Source organism: Myotis daubentonii, chromosome 7 (genome assembly GCF_963259705.1).
Source record: "Myotis daubentonii chromosome 7, mMyoDau2.1, whole genome shotgun sequence".
Lineage (NCBI taxonomy): Eukaryota > Metazoa > Chordata > Mammalia > Chiroptera > Vespertilionidae > Myotis > Myotis daubentonii.
The window spans coordinates 13,340,948-13,362,187 of record NC_081846.1 but is presented as its reverse complement, the minus strand read 5'-3'; the positions used below and the strand labels follow the sequence as shown (position 1 = coordinate 13,362,187).

The 21,240-nt window shown below is 40.4% G+C and overlaps 1 protein-coding gene across 4 annotated transcripts in view; it reads left to right on the top strand.

The window, feature by feature from the left end:
* INO80D (INO80 complex subunit D) overlaps positions 1 to 13,083 on the top strand; it is a 56,727-nt gene extending 43,644 nt beyond the window's left edge. For all 4 annotated transcript variants that reach the window (XM_059702887.1, XM_059702886.1, XM_059702885.1 and 1 more), the window contains one exon: positions 1,449 to 13,083. In XM_059702887.1, the coding sequence (XP_059558870.1) occupies positions 1,449 to 2,614 (1,166 nt within the window). In that variant the 3' untranslated portion in view covers positions 2,615 to 13,083. The remainder of the gene's footprint in view (positions 1 to 1,448) is intronic.
* The last annotated feature ends 8,157 nt before the right edge of the window (positions 13,084 to 21,240 follow it).

Genomic DNA, 21,240 nt, shown 5'->3' with positions numbered 1-21,240 from the left:
ATAGACTTAGTAGGTGGATAGTTCAATAGCCATGTTAAAACTTCACTCCTTTAAAATGAAGTAATTTTACTCGAGTTAATTTATTTTAAATATGTTTTTATTGATTTCAGAGAGTGGAAGGGAGGGGGAGAGAGAGAGAGAGAAACATCAATGATGAAAGAGAATCATTGATCGGATGCCACTTGCCTGCCCCCCCACTGGGGATTGACCCTGCAACACAGGCATGTGCCTTGACCAGGAATTGAACTGTAACCTGGTTCATACACTCAACCACTGAGTCACACTGGCCAGACTTGAGTTTACTTTTGAGCAAAGACATTTCAAACTTGAGTTTATTGAAGGCATTTAGTTCTTGTTCTGATTTTAATACTCTACCCTATACTTTAGTTGAAATATACTTTTCCAAAGCAGTTTGCTTAATCCAGTGGTTTTCAACCTGTGGGTTGCGACCCCTCTAGCGGTTGAACGACCCTTTCACAGGGGTCGCCTAAGACCACCCTGCATATCAGATATTTACATTATGATTCATAACAGTAGCGACATTACAGTTATGAAGTAGCAACAAAAATAATTTTATGGTTGGGTCACAACATGAGGAACTGTATTTAAAGGGCCAGAAGCTTGAGAACCACTGGCTTAATCCCACCAATTATCTGGTGTTTTCATGGGGAATCTTTTACACTTCGACTGTTTCTTTCCCTATTAAAAGCTGGATATTTTTGTGGTGAATTAATCAAGCTTCTAACCATAGATTTTTTAAAAATATTGATAATAAAATCAGGGTAGGCCCATCAGCTTCCATATTACAAACATTAGTTACAAATGGAAAAAGAATGAAGATTGGGCCGAAACCGGTTTGGCTCAGTGGATAGAGCGTCGGCCTGCGGACTGAAAGGTCCCAGGTTCGATTCCGGTCAAGGGCATGTACCTGGGTTGCGGGCATATCCCCAGTAGGAGATGTGCAGGAGGCAGCTGATCGATGTTTCTCTCTCATCGATGTTTCTAACTCTCTATCTCTCTCCCTTCCTCTCTGTAAAAAATCAATAAAATATATTTAAAAAAAAAAAAAAAAGAATGAAGATTGAGAGGGAAGTAGTAGAAAGCAGTGCAGAAGCCTTATAAAAGATAGCTTGTGAAATGAGTCTAGACCTCGCAGGGAATTTACGTCCTGGTCTTGCACAGCTGCCCCTCCAGCAGGAAGAGCCCACAGTAGAGCTCCTTCCTAACACTCTGGTAAGAGGGTTTATTTATAAATAAACTGAAGGCGCGCTGCCAGCCCCAGGAGAGTTTGAAATTTCATTTTTCCTTCTAGCCTAGTCCTTGCAAATTTCTCTTCTCAGCAGGGCCTCTCTTGGAGAGCCACTGTCAGGGATACTTCAGATGGATGGTGTTTGGAATGTGGGACCTGTGAAAGCTCTGCTGATGCACCATGACTTTTGTTTGCTTAGGAAAGAATGGAGACCTCCTCCCAACGACCGAAGAGGCCGAGGAGCTTGAACGGGCCTTGCAGGCTGTAACTTCTCTCGAGTGCCTGAGTACCATTGGGGTGCTCACCCAGTCAGACGGTGTGCCAGGCCAGGAGTTGTCGGATAGAGGAATAGGGGTGTTCGCCGCAGGTACTGGAGCGCCAGGAATTCAGTCCTTGAGCCGAGAAGTGAACACGGACCTGGGGGAGCTGTTGAATGGGCGCATAGTCCATGATAATTTTTCTAGTCTAGAGCTGGATGAGAACCTGCTCCACTCTGCTACCTTGTCTAACCCACCTACACCCCTGGCAGGGCAGATCCAGGGGCAGTTCTCTGCCCCAGCCAGCGTTGGCCTTACTTCTGCCACTCTGATCAGCCAGAGTGCACTTGGGGAGAGAGCCTTCCCAGGACAGTTTCATGGACTTCACGATGGCAGCCATGCCTCCCAGAGGCCACACCCTGCCCAGCTGCTGAGCAAGGCAGATGACCTAATCACCTCACGACAGCAATACAGCAGTGATCATTCACACTCCTCGCCCCACGGAAGCCATTATGACAGTGAGCACGTGCCGTCTCCCTACAGTGACCATATCACCTCTCCCCACACAACATCTTTCTCTGGTGATAATATGGCAGCTACCTTTTCAGCAGAGATGCCCATCATGGCACAGCACTTGCTCCCAACCCAACTTGAGGTGCCACTTGGAGGAGTCGTGAACCCCAGAACTCACTGGGGCAATCTCCCTGTCAACCTTGGGGATCACTCTCCATTTAGCAACCTTCTCGACGCAGATGGACATCTTCTTTCCACTTCCCTGTCCACGCCACCCACCACTTCGAACTCAGAGACCACACAGCCTGCCTTCGCCACCGCGACCCCCAGCAGCTCCAGCGCGCTTCCGGGGCTGCCGCAGACCAGCTTCAGTGGCATGGGGCCCTCCGCTGAGCTAATGGCCTCCACCTCTCCCAAGCAGCAGCTCCCTCAGTTCAGCGCAGCCTTCGGCCACCAGCTGAGTTCTCACAGTGGCATTCCCAAGGACCTGCAGCCCAGCCACAGCTCTATAGCGCCTCCTACAGGCTTCACAGTAACAGGTGCCACAGCTACAAGTACCAATAATGCATCTTCTCCTTTTACCTCCCCTAACTGAGCGTGTCTGTGTGTCTGCAGGCAGGTGGGGAGCCTGGTGTTTTCTATCTTTGTTTCCTCTTTTATCACCCCTTCCCCTTTTCCTAAAGAAGATTTTAAAAATAACAGATGGGGGCGGGGGGAACTCCCTTTTCCGGTTAGACAAGTTCCCCTGCGGTGGACCGTGCTGCAGTGTTCACGCGTGCTCCTTCGCACTGGTGCTCATTCCCTCCTGGCAGGTTCACTCCCCCGTGGTTCCCTTAGTGGCTCAGCACAGTGACTGGATAGAATTGACTCAGCAGCAAGTCCTAGAAGTGGAAGATACCTCAGATTACCAGTGCCCTTTACTATTTCCTAGTATTCAGATCAATGCTTTCCATTTTATTACCAGGTCTTTACATAGGTGGTTCTAGATAGAATGGTCCCATTCATCGAGTCCCCGTGTGTAAGACATAGCAAATGGTGTGTGGAGGCCGATCAAGACTCTGACTTAACAGCAACTGCTAAAAACCAGTGAGGCCAGGATTCCATTCCTAATCGTGATCACATTTAATTAAAAAGAAAAAGAGTAGTCTTTGGACTGCCTGTGTGTATGTGTGCGCCCACACGTGTGTTTCTGTGCAGGGCCGGAGCAGCTGTCCTGTTGTTATTCTCTTTTGTTCCTAATGAGCATATAAGACTCTGACTTCTTCCCCACACCTCACACCCCTACTCATGTTGGTCATACTCTCCCACTGAGTTAACGAAGTTCCCTCAATAGAGAGGGTGGTGGTCTGGTCACGTGAATGGCACAACCCTTTCTGCTAAGTTAGCCCGAAACCCAAAGCTGAATTCCTATCAGTGCCGTGGGAAGTGGTGAGACGCTCACCTGATGCTGCCGGGTTGCTGAGAGACTGTCTGCTGGTCATGTCGCCGTGTGGGACATGCATTTGTTCCTGGGTCCCTCTGCCCCGACGCATTCGCGAGATGTAATTAAAGGAGATATTTCGATGTGGAAAGCGGGGTAGGTCAGGTAGATGTGGGAAGATGGCATCTGTAAACTTTTGGGTCCGTCTTTTGCTTTTGAATTTTTCATGTTTACAGTAGTGATTCTTTGGTAAGGTTTGTAAAATGTTGAAGACACTTGTAGAATCAGTGTACCAGTGGTGAAGTGATATGTAATATCTGAAGGATACACATTTTAAAGTTTCAAAGCAGATTATGAAAATGAGACATAAATTTTACCCACTCTTTGGTACTTTTAAAATAATTTAAGTGCTTAGGTTTAAGTTTTGGGAAGTTGTCTGCAAGTACCAGGATTTTACACTTAAAAATCATATTGGGTAGGTTAGTAAATTGGTGACTGAAACGACTATGTGAGTTTTCTTTTTACCTGCCTTCTCCCCTGCCCTCGCCCCTCCCCCCAAAGGTGGAACTAGGTTTTAAAGGCATCTGTCCTCTGCTTTTGCTGAGACGTTTTACTGTCCCCTGAGGTACCATTGGCTATTTATACCTGAGTCTAGTCTAATTTAACATATATATATTTTAAAAGATGAGTAGAGAGAGCATATCTATTAATGATGTGATATAATGCTTCATTTGTCAGGGAATATTTGATCTTAATTTCTTTTCAATAGGTAAAGATTGGGATGTATTTTCCTACTTCCAATATGTATTCTCTTTATGCCATGCTACTTGTAACCAGTCCCTTCTTTTGAAAGCTTTTCTTTCTCTGCCTTTTAAAGGAATGATGGTGATCAGCAGGCATTATGCAGGTGCCATGTGACTGAGATTACGGAGGGGAAGTCACATGACTGTAAGAAATCATTATATGCCCTATTTTATATTTATTGAAGTTTCTTTTTATGGGCCAAAAATACATTTGTAATATATTTAGTTTCTTTTTAAAATCATGATAATTGATTAGAAGATTTATTTTTAATAGCTTTGCCTTTTTTGCAGATTGAGAAATTTCTAAATTATAAATTATGTCACAAAGCAAAGTTATATTCGGTATCACCATAAATTTCTATTCTGAATGGTGAGAACAGATCATTTGACTATGTCTCACCTGTGGACCTATGTGAGTAAACTTTTTTATGTTAATGTACTGTAATGAAATGATTATGAGTAGTTACCTCTACTCAAAAGTGTCATTTAGTTTGCTGAACTGTTCTCACACACCATTACAATAACTGTCCCTTCCCAGCGACTGGGCTTAGTCTGCATTGTGTGCTAATGAAAGGTTGCAGGGAGCAGCTTGCGTTCTTATCAGCCCTTCTCTGACAGCAAAGGGAAAGTCACGGGGAGTCCATTGGAACTTTTCTGGCTATTTGTCCCTCGTGGTAGCTGCTTAAAATTCTTCAGTTATCAAAACTGAGTTTGCAGTAAGTTGCACATTTTATTGTTTGCAATTTTCTGTTTTATGTGCATTTAAAAGCCCTTTTCTGCTTCCTGGAAGGAGGCAGGAAATGATCAGGAATGTTGCCAGTTACAGCTTCACACCAAAAACTTGGAGAAAATTCATTTTTGTTTAGATGCCCACGGTGATAGCTGAAGAAAGGACATGTAGGAAGTACCCAGTGTAGGCGTGAGGAATTAGTAAAAAACAAACAAATTTTTCCTCTCATTTCATCTACTTCAAAACAAATACCCGAGCTTGTGGTTTGCTTTTCTCTTGCTGTTTCTTGAGTCCCCTTTTGGAAGAGAGAAGAACATCTGTGAACCCAGAGATATCCGTTATGTTTTTCTGGTAGCTAATGGAGCAATTCTAGTCTATTAGTAGGCTTGCTATTAATATGTAAAGAAAGGAATGAAGTGTCTTTTACTCCAGAAATATGAAAATTAGTGTCTTTTGAAGTAGCACTTATGCTATATATAACAAGGCAATACTGGAATCAAAAACAAATTTTATTTAAGGTCCTAATTAGGTGGAAGCTAGCTTTTATTCTGGTGTTAAACTCGAGAAGGAGTGGCAAAGAAGGTTCAGTTCACTCTGTTTCTGCAGTTCTTCGGGACCATTTATAAAGGCCAGTTAGATTGTGTTAATGTGATTTTACTTACAAAGTTGCTGCAGTTAATGGATACATTCTGTGTTCTGAAAACCAGGATTCCATTCTAATGTATGATACTCATTGGCTGTGATCTAGTGTCCGAAGAAAAGATGTGTTTTCTCTCCTTTACTCTCTACATAATTGTGAATATTATTTTAATTAAAGTGCTTAAGACATTGATTTTTCTCTCTATTAAAAATACTTAGCAATTTGCACAGCTGGGTAGATTATATATCTAGTAAACAATTCATAATAGTTAATAGCAATTACACTTGACCCACCAAGTGACGGACTATGCAATGAAAAAATTTTCTAATTCTCGTCACATAGCTTATACTGTGGAGGATTATTTTCTCTGATAACCTGCCATGTGAGAGATGACTCTTTGCAAATGACTTCCTGAGCAATGTCACGCTGGTGGGCAGTGTGGTGAGTCCAGTGTTCCTCCACGAGAAGACTGTAATTTAATGAGAAGCAAATAGTAAGTATGGAAGTAAAGTTGGAATTCCGCCCTTCAAATTGTAGTTACATCTTGAGTGGCTTCAGGCTAAAAAAGCTAATACTTTATCTTTGCCACATAATTATTCAAGAATCATTTCTTAAATAAGCCCAATCTCTCAACTGCAAGTTAGAAATCCCATTTTTCTGTGACTAACACTAAAATATTTTCTTAGCGTTCTCAATCCGTGATCACAGCCCAGAGAAGCAAAGATAGTTCTTTGATTTGGAAAGAAAGGTTATCTGTGATACACACAAATACCCTATCGGTACAGTTCTCTTCTTATGTGAAAGAATTTATATTTCTGTTGACCTGTTCCTTTCAGTTTTCACCAATTGGCACTAGAGCTTGAGCATGCGCAGGGGGTCCCATGCGGTCAGTTCGCCCACTTGCCTACAGTCCCTCCTGTGCAGTGCATTGTGGGTGGTGATTGTTGATAGCTTCATCAGCAACGTCTTTGTGAGGCATCACCCTTACTCCAGGCTAGTTCAAAAGGTTGTGGATTAGTATTGTAAAAAGATGATGCTATAAATAACACTAAACTATTTAATAGGTTCGAAATTCATTCAAAAACTTTTAGGTGTCTAGTTTGCATTTTCTTCATCCTCTTTCTTTTTAAACTTCTTTTAACATTCAATTAAATTCTGTTTTTAGCCTGGCACATATAGAGTAGTTGAATGTTTAATGGTCTTCTAAATGGTCAGCAGAACTCCCTGTTGAGAATTTCAGAAAGAAAATGTAAGCCCTCCCAAACCGTCTTCATTTCTATCTCTCTCATCACCAACGCCTACGTTGTGCCAAGGATTTTTTCCTGACAAAAATATATGTTTCTTGGGATGGGGGGTGGGAATATATATATGATAGAACATAGATTTTTTTTCACTCTCTCAATACATTGAAAATAATTGAATCTTCACTGTCATTCTACAGAAAGGTAAAACAATTTAATGACTTCCTAATATCTTGAACTTTACAAGTTTCCCCGTATATTGGGGAGGGATCCTGAATCCACGTTTAGGAGATTGACATTTTAAACACTATCATTCAAAAGATTCATAATAAAATACCAGTGGAGAACATATTCATTTTCCCCTGACCAGCGAGTTGGGAAAGAAAACATAAAATATAAATGAATGACTACATCTCTCCTAATAACCAGTATCATTAATGCTAAGATTGTGGTCAGATTTAGAGCCTTATTTCCAAATGGCAAAAATTCTCCTTTCACTCCAGCTCTTACTGTTTGCTAGCTTTCCTCTCTGCACTGGGGCACAGAGCTAATCAAAGGCAATGTGGAGTCAGAGCGGGCGAGCCACTTTGGCATGACTTTCTTTACCTACATCCCTGGATCCTGGGAATGTTCGGCTCCTTTCAATGGCAGAGTTTTTGGTGACCTGAAGTTTAGTTTTGTAAGAGAAAACCTGTCTAACCCTTAGTGACCTCTGTAGGGCAGCACAGCACAGCCTTCCTTCCTTTCCCTTTCTGCCTGCTTGCTCAGCCCACCCCAGTCCTGCAGTGTACACACACACACACACACACACACACACACACGTGCACACACACATGCACACTCACACACGCACGCATATACACACGGTCTGTACTGATGCTGATCCTGGCCTAAGAGTAACAGGACCCTCATCTTTCACTTGTTTTGTTTTTGTTTGTTTATTTTTTTAAGCTGGGGACCACTGACGTAAGCTCTGTATGCACCCAAAGTTCCCCTTGGAAAATTTTTCAACATGCAGTGCAGAAGGCTCCAGTGCAGCGAAATGCCACACCATTGCTTTTAGTTGGGGATAGACTGATTGGCCCTGAAATGACTTCACCTCCTTAAGACCCCATAGGCTCCAGCAGATGAGTGTGGAAGTGATAGGCGTTGTTTTCATCTGCTTGCAAGGGTTGAATCAGTTCCTCTCAACAGTGATAGTTCTTTTTCACTGTACAGTGTTGAGTATGTCTCAGGGATTCCTTGTGGAAATTAGGGCAGATTTTAAAATAAGAAAATAGTTTTCAAAAAACTAAAGGTGTCTCATCATTGAAGAGAGTGCAAGAAAGAGAAAACATTTGGTTTCATAGCCCACAGTGTCTTGCATAGGACTTTTCCTTTCTCCTTCAGCCTCTCATCTCAGCTTCAGCATACAGAATCTTTTCCCATCATGCACAGCTTTAAAACTTTTATTTAAAAATCTCCTTCCCCGATGAGCTTTCAGAATACTTATTGTAGATTTTAAGAGAAAAGGTATATTAATTTATGCTATTAACATCACCTCATAAATTATAAGTTTTATACTAAAGCTGTATTGAGTGTAATGAGTTATGTTGCCTATGTGTTTAATAGCTAAAAAATTATATAAGAGCTTTTTTTTTTTTTTTTTTTTTTTATTAAACAAACTAGTGAAGCACCTTTTTACACTGGATCTCCGCTGTGTCAAGGTGTATAGCTGTCCTTTGCTACCTTGCAGATATATAAAATAAAAGGATATCCTGGGGCCTCAAAATGTAGAACACCTTTAGACCATTCATTACGCTCATAGAACTGTTGAGAATCATGTTTCTTCAGTCAGTGATCTGTGGTTTACACTTAAGATGGCTAGAAGCTTAGTTACAGGGTAAATAGAAATACATAGATCAAGTAAAATTCCCAACTACTGTAGCTGGAATTTGTAAACGAAGTTTTTAAGACCTCCTTTATTTCCTATGGATTTATTCTTTAATTTACAGTTGATTTTGTAAGTTGGGAAGTAAAATAGAGAAAATAAATCTAGATGTTCTCAGTGTCTTATTCAGGAACCTTTTTATCCCTCCTCACTAAGGAATTCCCACTGTGACTTTAAAATAGAATTAAATTACTTGTGTGCATGTATATGTCTGTTTTTACACACATGCAAAAATATCCATTGGGGGCACGTGTGAGAGAGATGAGTGTGAGCTTCAGTAAAAATAGAGAAAGGTAACCATGTATTATAGAAATATGATTCATTTAGTTGAGGGTATTGGAATTGCTTTCTCAGTGTCTCTGTTGTATAAATACACCAAATTGTTCATCATGTTATGTTAAAAGGCTAACTCTGATATCATGTGCATTTTATTCTAATGTTTTAACTTATATTATGCTATGTTTTTAAAGTGACATGAGAAACAGCAGGTTCTAAGACCAGCCTCTGGCTTCTGAGCATAAAGATAGGAGAGAGACGACAGGGCTGTGTTTATCTGTTGGGGTGCTGGGACCAGAGATCAATTGAGCCGCCTTCTTCTTCCTTTTTATTTTATTTTATTTTTTTTAAGATTTCTTTATATTCTGAGTTAGAAAATATTGTTGATCATCTTTTCTTGGTGAAGTTAAGAAAATTATAGGCCTTTGATTAAAAAAAATGCCAATTTTTCAAGGGGCTGCTTTGTTTAATGAATTGGTGGGATCATTTCACCGTGTATATTTCAAAACAGATGATTTCAGTTATTTTCAAAAATGAAGAAAAAAATTACTTACTTGTGCTATTATTTATGAAGTTAGCCTGCCCTCCTCCACCTATATTTTGGCTATAGGGAAAATATGCTACCCTTGACTTGATCCATATGGAATTAAACATTCCTATATTTTGAGGTTTGCCATTTTGCTGTTATACATTCATTACTGGATTATCTGGTGGTCTAAAGTAGTCAAAACTAGAGTTGTTATTAAATGCTCCAGCCACATTTATTTTTAATATTAAAAAATCGTGTACTTTGAAATATGTCAAAACAGCTTCTGAAAGTACACATGAATTTGTAGTCCTCTTGGAAGCCTTGTTCTTCTTATATATAGTCAAGACCGAAAGCTTTATATGTTCTTTTTACGGTGGTATTTTTGCAGCATCTCCCAGTTCCATTCACTCTTGCTTTATGGATTTAAAGAAACCTGCATATTTCTTGTACATATGCATGCAACTGAAAGAAGGGAGTTTGTATTGGTGCCATTTCTCCCTTCAGTTACTGATTAATGGGATTCCCTAGACTAAAGTCCCCCTAATTGAAGGGTGAAAATCGACCCTTTGTGTATATCTGTATAGAGATGTGTATATGGAATGTGGCGGCACTTTGCTGAATGTGAACTTGCCTTGTCAATGGAAAGATTGAGAAGTATTATGTTTATTTATACATTTGTATAAATCTATATATACACGTATGTATATGTGTGTGTATAGATAAAGCTATATACATATGTTTCCCTAAAAATGTGTGTGTATAATAGAGAAACAGCCTTTGTTAAGCAAGATTATACATCTATGGAAAATTCTGGATTCTGCTGTAAGCGGGAGGAGGTGACAGTCGAGTCCGTCATCAGAGCAGACTAAGACGGAGGAAGTCCTTTGGATTATAGTCTTGTTTATGGTGATTATAACTGAACTTCTTTTAGAGCCGTTCTTACCAGTTCCACTGTTCTTCATCTTCTAAGTCCATCTTTCAACATTTACAACACTTCATTGTGCTTTTCCTCCTTTATTGTGTCCTTTCAGGAGCATTGTCTTAAGTGTATTACATTAACGTCTTGGTTGTTTCTTTTAAAGATTTTTATCTCTGAAATTTCCCAGAAGGTACAAGTTTTGGGAACATTTTCTATAGTAATTTTGAGAACCAGGTGTTCATCTTTGTTTCAGAAACACACAGACAAAAATCAGCATTCAAACAAAACTGAAAAATTTTACCTAGATAATTTTGGAACATTTTACTTAAATTGAAAAAAGAATTTGATTTTATGATTGATATTAGTGCTAGGTTCATTTCCTCCTTTATTGTCATTTAACATTTAATTTGACTTTGATAAAAAATTTACCATTTTAATTTTAATGGAAAGCGCACAGACTCACATGTTAGCCTCTTGAATTCTATAACCAACTCATTTTACTCATGATGAAACTGCTTTGATGAATTCTTGTGGAATGCGTTCTGCTATATTTCCTTTTGACTTTTCTCACATCGGTGGCATTGTTTTAACTTTGCTGCAGCTCTCTAGAAAACTTGCATCCCTATATATTGTGCCTTTCAAGCTCTTATGCACACACAGACAAAAGTATATTTATACATGTTGGAGCATGTGTACATATACTTTCCTATATACTCACACAGTATGTCTTTATATTGTGGGAGTGGATATATAGATATTCCAAGGCAATGAAATGTTGCTCTCTAGATATATATGTATATAAATAGTGTTGATATACTGTATATACACATGTATATGTATGAGTTTTAAATGGCAATCTTTTACATTTAGCAAAATGCTGCCCCTACTGGAATATTGTCACTGCAATGGCAGTTGTATGTAATGATTTAAAATACATTATCAAAAATTATTTAAAGAACATTTAAAATTCTCATCTAAAGATATCCACACATTATTTATTTATCTTCCTTTTCCTTTTTTTATTTTATTTTTTTAATCGAAAGGGAGGCTGTCATTTTTAAAATGCCATCTGTCTCACAGGAGGAGAGCTGGAAATTCACTTGAGGGACCGTGTGTGTTTTTCCGCTCTCTGATGTACCACAAACCAGCCTGTTTATTTCAGTTATAAAGCAGTCCTAATATTTCCATTAGTGTATGTCATCCACTATCTCCTAGATCAACTTAATTCACCAATTTGCCTCTTCCTTTCATTAATAAATAATGATCGTCCAGATCATTTTGCCTGGGGGAAGTTAACTACTCTTGCTGCAGGGAACTATATCACCTAATTGTTATTCTGCCTTGTTCAAAAGTCAACTCTGAGGGAAGGCGGCACTCTCATGAAGCTGTCTTAAGCATGTTTTGCATTTATTTAGTTAAAGGTCTTCCCTTTACCACCCCCCCCCCAAAAAAAGAACTCCCAAGTCTGCATGCACTTGACATAGATTTAATTCTTATTCCCCACAGCTTCAAGTATTTTTTATTAGCATATCAATTTGACACACCTAATGAAATGGTATTAAGAAGAACTGTTAAATATTTTATTTTGTGATGAGTTAGCAGCTGATTAGGTTTTACAATGTTACAGAGAGGAATGTAGGCGGACAATCTAAATGTAAGATGTTACGAAAAACAGTGGAGTAAGAGTACCCCTGAGAACTAAAATAGAGAGGTTGGGGGCGAGTGACTTCAGAGCAGCTTAGCTGGAACTTGATATCAGAAACAGCCTTTAACAAAAAGCCTCTTGGCAATTGCATGGTACTAACTAGAGTAGTACTGAAAGTGTAAGTTGAAACCAAGTTGCAGTGGGAAATCAAAGGTGAGGTGGCTTGTTTGAAACCAATAAGTGACAAGTTGCACAGTTTTAAAATCTCTTAATGTAACTGCACGGTAGCAAGGACTAGCGATCCTCGAAGCCTATGTTTTTCAGTGTTCTCAGTCACCTTGGCACACAAGTATGTTTAATAGTCCATACATTAAAAATATTTACAAAAAGGAAAGTTGCTTAAAGGGAACTTACAAACTGAGAATCTTCTCTGCGTTTGTGATCATAGTGGCTGGAAGCTTAGTTACATGCACAAAAGCTAGGAGCCACGGGGTTCTGCACAGACTGTAGAGCGAGATGAGGAGATTGGCAGGTTTGGTGCGAGCCCCCCGGTTTTGAAGGAAAGGCATTGGGTGTGATGTTACTGGGGGAGACCACACTTTGGGAGGGGATGGGCTTTTGGTTTGTAATTTCCCTTTAAACAAGAAGAGATGGTTCACATTTTCCATATATCTCTCAATGAATGTACTGTATTACTGTTTTAAAAATTTGATGAAATAATAATGGATTGGTCTCCTTTTGTTATCTGGTCCTTGTTTAATTTGTTTAAGGGTTTTTGTATACAAAAGTTTACATTTTTATGTATATTTTTCTTGTGTAAAAACTGATGTAATATGTGTATAAAACATTGTATGTATTATCTGTATATAGTGTGACAAAATGATTTTTCTTTCTTTCTTTTGGATGTATTAATAAATCTTGCTGTGAAGTATCCTTGTATTTGGTAGACTTTCCGTTGCCTGAATATTGATGGAAGGTTCTAACCCAGGATCGGTGTTTCTCCCCACTTTGTTATTTAAATAGGGTAAATTTTTCCTTTTATCTTATATTTTATCAAGAACTCTAGGGAAATATATTTATGGTTCTCTATGGTTAGACTGACAATGATTAATATTTGTAACAGCTGTGGATCAATTAAACGCTATCTAAGGTGACTTTGCTGTCTATCCAACCTTGAAATCCAACCAGAAGTTGCATTTGAAATTGTTAAATGCTTCGGTGGAGGTTTTACAAAGCAATGTCTATTTCATTTAATCAGAAACCCCTTCTCTCCATTTTCATAGCTTCACAAGTATAAGAACAGTCTCATGCTGTATAACCAAACTTTTCCTTTAAGGCAGGGGCGGGAAATATCCGCCCCACGTAATCATTTGGTCTGGCCCTGCCAAGGCATTAGGGGTGAATTAATTAAATGTTTGACCAAATATAGCAGGCTAATTTTAAGTTGATAATTTTGGATGTCCCCCAAATAATGTTATAAATATCCAAATAGCCCTTGGCAGAGAAAAGGTTCCCCACCCCTACTTAAAGGCATTGCCAAGTGCCCGCCTTGTGTGTCCTTAGAATTGAATTGTTACTTTAAAAAAATATGTAGATAGAACTTTTCATTTCCTGTGCAATTTTTGTTGCTGAAGGATGTAATGGTAAGGCTAGGACACAATTTTCAAAGAAAAATCAGTAATCTAATCACACAATGCATTTGTAAAGATTCACTACTTTTATTTTTGTGGGCATTTGGACTTGTTTTCCTTGGTCTTTAATCCAGGCATGTTTACTTTTAATTTTTATTGTACTTTATCTGTTTATTGTTTTAGAGGGAGAGGGAGAGAAGAGAAACATTGATTGGTTTCTGCTCCTGAACACACCACACAGGTAATTGAACCCAGGACCCTTGGGTGAGTGGGACGATGCTCCAACCAACAGCCACAGCAGCCAGGGTGTGAGTGTTCTTTATTAAAAGATGTGCATGTCACCTCAACAGAAAAGTAGAAGTCAAATTTAAAGAGCCAGACCATGTACTACCTCCACAGTCCATCGAGGCCAAATATGGGGCCCCACAGTACTTACCTTCTGTACCAGGGATGGTTCTTTTTTTTTTTTTTAAATATATATTTTATTGATTTTTTACAGAGAGGAAGGTAGAGGGATAGAGAGTTAGAAACATCGATCAGCTGCCTCCTGCACATCTCCGACTGGGGATGTGCCCGCAACCCAGATACATGCCCTTGACCGGAATCGAACCTGGGACCCTTCAGTCCGCAGGCCGACGCTCTATCCACTGAGCCAAACCGGTTTCGGCAGATTCTTTAAGACTGAAATTTCCCCTCTCTTTTCCTTTCAATTGCTGTTTGGTTTTTGTTGTTGTTGTTTTTATATTGTTAAACATTGTACTTGCTCTTTCCATTATTACTCTTTAAGCCATTGCAATTCAGCTTTCACCTTGTTATTCTCCTGAAGCTATTCTTCCCAAGGCCAGTGATGACCTTTGCTGTCATTCTCCTTAACCTCTGAGTCAGTCAGCATGGAAGACATTGCGTTGTCCTCTTTCTCCACTTAATTCTTTGGTTATGTCTTTTCTCCATTCTTTGCTCCAATTCAACTTTCTTCTCTCTCAATTTGAACCTGTCTCAAACTAATTCTTCAGCCTTCTCTGTTGTTCTGACTCTGTACTTGAGCTCCCATGGAGGACCCTTACACTGCCATGGTTCAGCCATGGACCTCCCAGGAGAACTCCATGCCTATGTCTGCTGCTCTGATAGCTCTCAGACTTGGGCCTCCATCTGCTGCTGCTTCCTCTACTGTCATCTTTGACGGTGACTGTACATTCAGTTTATCAAAGTCCACACTTCTCATCTTTCATTTGAAACCAGTTCTTGGAGCTTTTGTCCTTGTTTATTTGTTCACACATTCACTCAGCCACTGGAATCTTCAGTGACCTTGACTTCTCCCGGTCTCCCAGCTTTTCATGACTAGTGTCCCTGCTTATAATCTCTCCTCCCTCAGATCAATGCTGTACATTCTCTTCTGCCCCACAAATCTTCCCAAAACACTCTCAAACTAGACAAGAGTCATTTACAATTTTGAATCTGAATCTCCAATTTCCTTCCATTCCCCCATTGGAAGGTCCCAACAAAGTTTGGTTTTCAAGGCTCCTTTCAAGGCTCTTACAACCTGTTTGAACTAAATATCATTGTCTGATCATGATCAACAGCACAAGTTCTTTCCTTCATAGTCCCTCTCTTCCAGCCAAATTTACCTGCCCTGTACATACTTCTGTGCAGACAAGCATAATTCTGTCTGGACCTGTGATGGTGTGTACTGTGAAGACCTTTTTCTTAACTAAGAACTACCTACTTTCTTTCCTTCCTTCCTTCCTTCCTTCCTTCCTTCCTTCCTTCCTTCCTTCCTTCCTTCCTTCCTCCCTCCCTCCCTCCCTCCCTCCCTCCCTCCCTCCCTCCCTTTCTACATTTATTTACTTATTAAATTTACTCGTGTGACGTTGGTCAACATGAACATACACATTTCAGGTGTGGGTTTCTATGTTACAAGATCAGTATATTGCATTGCGTGCCCACCATTCAAGGTCAAATCTCCTGTCACCATATCTTCTTTCAAGCCTGCCGTCCAGCCAGCCTATCCTCAAGAAGACTCCCTCTCCAGAGAAATCCTTAGTCACTTGTCCTTGGCAGCACTCATTGCCTGTAACACTACTTGGATGCAGAATATTCTTCCCTGACTTTGATTTATCTTTCTATGTCCTGTACCTCCTCAAGAAAACCAAGCCACAATGGGATAAGGACCTGTCTTTAAAATCCTTGCTTGAGAGGATGGCCCAATGCATATAGCAGAACCTTAATAAGTTATAGCCCCTTATAATGCTAGGAGAAGCCAAATAATATATCTGATTTTTTGGGTAGGGGGAAGACAAGGAACCTTCAAATATATCTTGATATCCAAAATTGGTGATCTTGCGACAACACTCATTTGTCACAGCATATGCTGACTTGTCAGCATTTCATTTATCCATGTCTTGTCTCACTCAACATATGCGCAGAATAGTAATTATTAAGAATGTGTATCCAGTGCCTTTTTTGTTTTACTTACATTCTAAGTACTGATGGGGTAGCAGTGCCAAAATTGTATTTGAATTTTGGTATTGAAAGCATAACATGTTTTTCTGTTCATGGTTACATTACTCTCTGAAAATAATGAGAAACTTGAGGAATCTAATTTATTTGTATTATTATCATTTGTTTCTCTTATCATTGTCCTGTTTAACAGGCTACTTGACAAAATAAATGTATTCCTGAAAAGTTGGCAGTAAATCTGATTTATATTAATTAGTCATATTTTCTTGTTGACATAAATTACTAAGTTGGAGATGCTCTCCTTTGGGAAGTAGTTTGGGTCTAAGACTAAATAAAAACCTTACTAGAAAATGCAGTGAACATTAAAATCACATATTCTTAAAGTTCTGATAAAATAATGCTTAAATTACTGAGAATGTAAACTTTTCTTTGATGCCATGGAACTAATCCAGTAGAGAGAAAAAATATGTGAGTTTTAAAAGCTTAATTATTAATTATGCTAATTAAATTAATTAGCTAATTCTCAGAACAGTAGAATTCTAAAAGTCTCAGTTTTGCTTTGAACAATTTCTTACTGGTGCAATTTTTTGTTTGTTTTGGTAAACCAAAACATGTGTAGCGGTTTAAAAATTAGTAGTTTACTAGAAGCAGTACTGTGATTTGAAGAAGTGCTTAGGAACCCTGGCTGGTGTGGGTCAGTTGGTTGAGTGTCCTGTCATGCACCAAAAGGTTGCCGGTTTGATGCCCGGTAGCTCAGAGGGAGTGAGTCCGAGTAAGTTCATGTGCAGGCCCTTCAAGAGGAATAGCTAGGCCTTGCTGGCATGGCTCAGTGGTTGAGCATGGACCTATGAACTAATAGGTCACAGTTTGAATTTCCTGTCAGGGCACATGCCCTGGTTGTGGGCTCAGTCCCCAGTGGGGGGTGTGCAGGAGGCAGGTGATCAATGATTCTCATCATTGATTTTTTCTATCTCTCTTCTTTCCTCTCTGAAAGCAATAACCTATATATATAAAAGCCTAAGCGACCATTCGACCATTTGTTTGACCGGTAGCTATGATGACAATCAGGGGGCAGACGCTCAATGCACAGGCATGGAAAGATGAAACAGACTGATAAATCTCAGAGGGAAAGGGGTGGGAAGAGATTAACCAAAGATCTTATATGCATACTAGAGGTCCGGTGCATGGATTCGTGCACTGGTGAGGTCCCTCAGCCTGGCCTACGGGGATTGGGCTGAAACCAGCAGTCCGACATCCCCTGAGGGGTCCTGGATTGCGAGAGGGCGCAGGCCAGGCCGAGGGACCCCAATCCATGCACCGGGCCTCTAATATATATATATATTGAAGAGGAACGCCTAGGACTCCAACTGCCCTCTGTCCCCCTCAGCCTCAATCCCTGCTGGTTTTTACAGCCAGATGTTATGGGGTCGTTTCTTCCTGACACTGGAACCCTGGGCTGGGTGGCCTGGTGAGGGGCTGGGACCCCTCACTCCTCAAGGGGAACCTCTACAGCCTAAATATCCCTCTCAATTTTTATCTATCAAACATGGGTGTGGGACCAGCCCATTTTGCATCTCACCCCTCTTACCAGTCTTGGTGTGGTTTCTTTTTTGTATCCTTAGTTGTCTGTTTGGCTAGAAATCAGGCGGTTCTGAATGATGGGTGTTCTATATTTAGTGATAGTTTTGACATGGTTGTGGGAGAATTAGCATATTACACTTACCTGTGCCACCATCGTGCAGAAACTCCTCAAATGCATATTCAAGTAACATAACAGTTTTCTCAGAGCATTTGGTTGTTTTGTTTGTTAGATTTTAAATATTCTTTGTTCTGAAAAGCTGAAATCCTTCTGGTTTTGGTTTTGCTGACCTAACGCAGCATTTGGAGATCCACGCTTTGGGGATGCTCTGGACTCTCCCATTAAGTTGTGCCCATGGGTTTTCCATTAGCTACTCGTCCATGGTAGATCCCACCTTGATGAACCAATATTGCTTGTGTGACTCCTTTCCTTTGCTAAAATCAGTGATTCAGTTTCCTAATCAGTGATTCCGCTTACTGATTAGAGCCTTTTTGGCTGTTTTTACTGATTTCTGCATGTCATTCCCCTCTCTCTTTCATAATCTTTCCCAAGAGACTCTTTAAGCCCACCGTGTGTAAGGGAATGGCTCTTTTCTGGCACCCTGGTAATCTGGGCATGTCTCCACTTAGGCCCTGTGATTGCCTCTGAACATGAGAGGCTTGTGAGGAGATGCTGTAGGGCCATTGCCTACTCACAACTGTACCCCAACACCTAGAACAGTGCCTGGCATATAACAGGCACTTACTCATTGAATGAATGATCCATTGGACTTTACTATGAAGGCTGGTTATGATTTATTTAGGTAAACCATTATTTAACTGTATTATACTAGCACAACATGTCCTTATAAAAGCATTAGAAAATGCAATTAAGCAAAAATGCTAAAATATTATTAATGCTTTCATCCATAAATAACCTCTGTGACATTTTGGTGTACATTGTAGACTTTTTTCACTAGATATCTATACTTACATATTTTTGAAAAAGGGAATCCTATTATATACATAGGTGTTTTTTTTTCTAGCCTGCTTTTATTTATTTAACATATGGTAAAAATCTGTCAATGTCAGTAAATCTACATGTCCATCATTTTTTCAATGGGTGCATAATAACCTATTGCATGGATGTGCTATAATTTATATAAGTACTCCTCTTTCTGGACAATTATAATACTCTCTATATTAGTCTCTAATTGGTGTACAGGTGTTGGCAGATTTAAACGGGAAGAGTTCCGGGACAGCCAGGCCGGACAGCTCTCTTCAGTTATTTAAAGAACAGGGATGGCCTGTATTTCATGTAGTTCTGGAAAAGAGGACTTGGATGAGTGGATGGACTTTGAACGAAGGTAAATTTCAACTTCACAGAAATAAGTTCAACTCTGTGATGTTTCTTAAACATGGGAAAAGATGTCTTACTGAAGTAGTGAACTCTCTGGAAGATTTCAAGGAAATCTTGAAATGCCTGGCTGGTGTGGCTTGATTGCTGTCTTTGTTTCTGAAAGGATTCCTGCCTTGAAGGGTGTTTTAAGTCTCAGCCCTACAGTTCTATGAAGTCCGTGTCGAAGAGCCAGGAGTGACCCAATTATGCCGGCTTCATGTTGTGGCTCCCAGTCTCCTCCTCTCTTCAGCTGAAGCAGGAAAACTGTCTCCAAAATGTATCTTCTCTTGTGTAGTCTGGGAACTCAGAGTGAGGAAGTGAGGAAGAAAATAGAGGTTAAGTATTTAAAAGAGGTTTTTTTTTTCTTTTTGAGGTACTCTCATGTCCCACTTATCTCACTTTCTTCTTTTTTTTTTTAAATTTAATTTATTTCTTTCCACCTTTAACTTCATTTTTTATTCTAAATTCAAGCCACCGGAGTGATGGGTTTGGCTATGATATAAGGGTGTGGGGCAGGGACCCACGCAGCACTGGCTGGGGGGTGGTATTGAGGGGTGAGGGGCTAGGGGTCAGGGGTGAGGCATGGCAAGCAGCGGCAGAGCTCTGGGGCCTCTTCCATGCTCTGCCTGTTACCCATGGACTCGGCATGACCCCCTAACTTCCCAGTGTGCTTGCTAGACTCCCTGTCAGGCTCCCAATTGCAGATGCCCTTCTTCCTCTATTGGATTCATGCCCCTCCCTGTTGATAAGTAGACCTTAAAGTACAAGACATTTATTTCTCCTTTTCTGAGTCCCCATGACCTCTTAGCAGACCTCTCACTAGGAAAGAACAGAGTATGCCTGGCCGGTATGGCTCAGTGATTGAGCATCGACCTATGTATGATCCAGGAGGTCCCAATTCCATTCCCTGTCAGGGCACATGCGCGGGTTGCAGGCTCAATTCCCCAGTGTGAGGCGTGCAGGAGGCAGCCCATCGATCGATGATTCTCTCTCATCATTGATGTTTCTATATCTCCCTTCCTTTCTGAAATCAATAAAAATATTTTTAAAAGAAAGAACAAAGTAGAAGGAGAATAACTCCTCTTAGTGTTGTTGCTTGTGCTGTGCCTGGCTAGGCATTTCAGAGCCACTTGGGGAGGCCGCTAGAGCTGGGCTGTCTTGAACAGCAACCACTGGTCACATGGGGCTGCCAAGCCCTTGAAACATGGCTGGTTGGAACTGAGATGTGCATAAGTGTAAAATACATACCAGATTCAAATACCTAGTATGAAAAAAATAATGTAAAAGATCTTGTAAATAAAATCTTACATGAGTTACATATTGATATGATTTTATTCCCCCTGGAAGAGTGTTGTGAGAACGACTGTTTGTGAGCTGCTTGGAGTTCCTTCGTCAAAAGGTGACTTGCATGTAGTAATTGGAGCAGGGCACCTGGAAGCTGTAGAACATATGATTGAAGCAGTCAGTCCTTTTTTAAAAATCCTTACCCTAGGATATGTTTTTATTGATTTGAAAGAGAGAGAGAGAGAGAGAGAGAGAGAGAGAGAGAGAGAGAAACATTGATCAGTTGCCTCCCATACATGCCATGACCAGGGATCAAACCTGCAACCTGGGTGTGTGCTGACCTGGAATTGAACCGGCGACCTTTCGGTGTACAGGATGATGCTCCGACTAACTGGGCCACACTGGCCAGGGCTCAAATGATCGTTTGAACTATTGGGTTAAATAAGAATGTATTATTCACATTCCTTTACAAAAGTTCCTTTTGACTTTTTTAATATAGCCACCAGCAAACTTAAAAGTATGTGTATCTCTCATTTCTGCCTTGCCTTACGTATCTATTGAACAGCGAGTGCTGTTCTAAAACCTTGCTACTTCAAGTGTGGTTCCTGCACTAGCCCACCCAGACCTAAAGAGTTCTGGGTGAGAGTTCAAGTTTGGGAAGCCTCTTAGAGGGTTCCCAGTGGGTTTGGTGGATCATCTGCTTCCAGGAATGCATTCAGCAGGCCTCTGCCTGCTGCTGTGGTGGGCCAGGAGTAGAAGG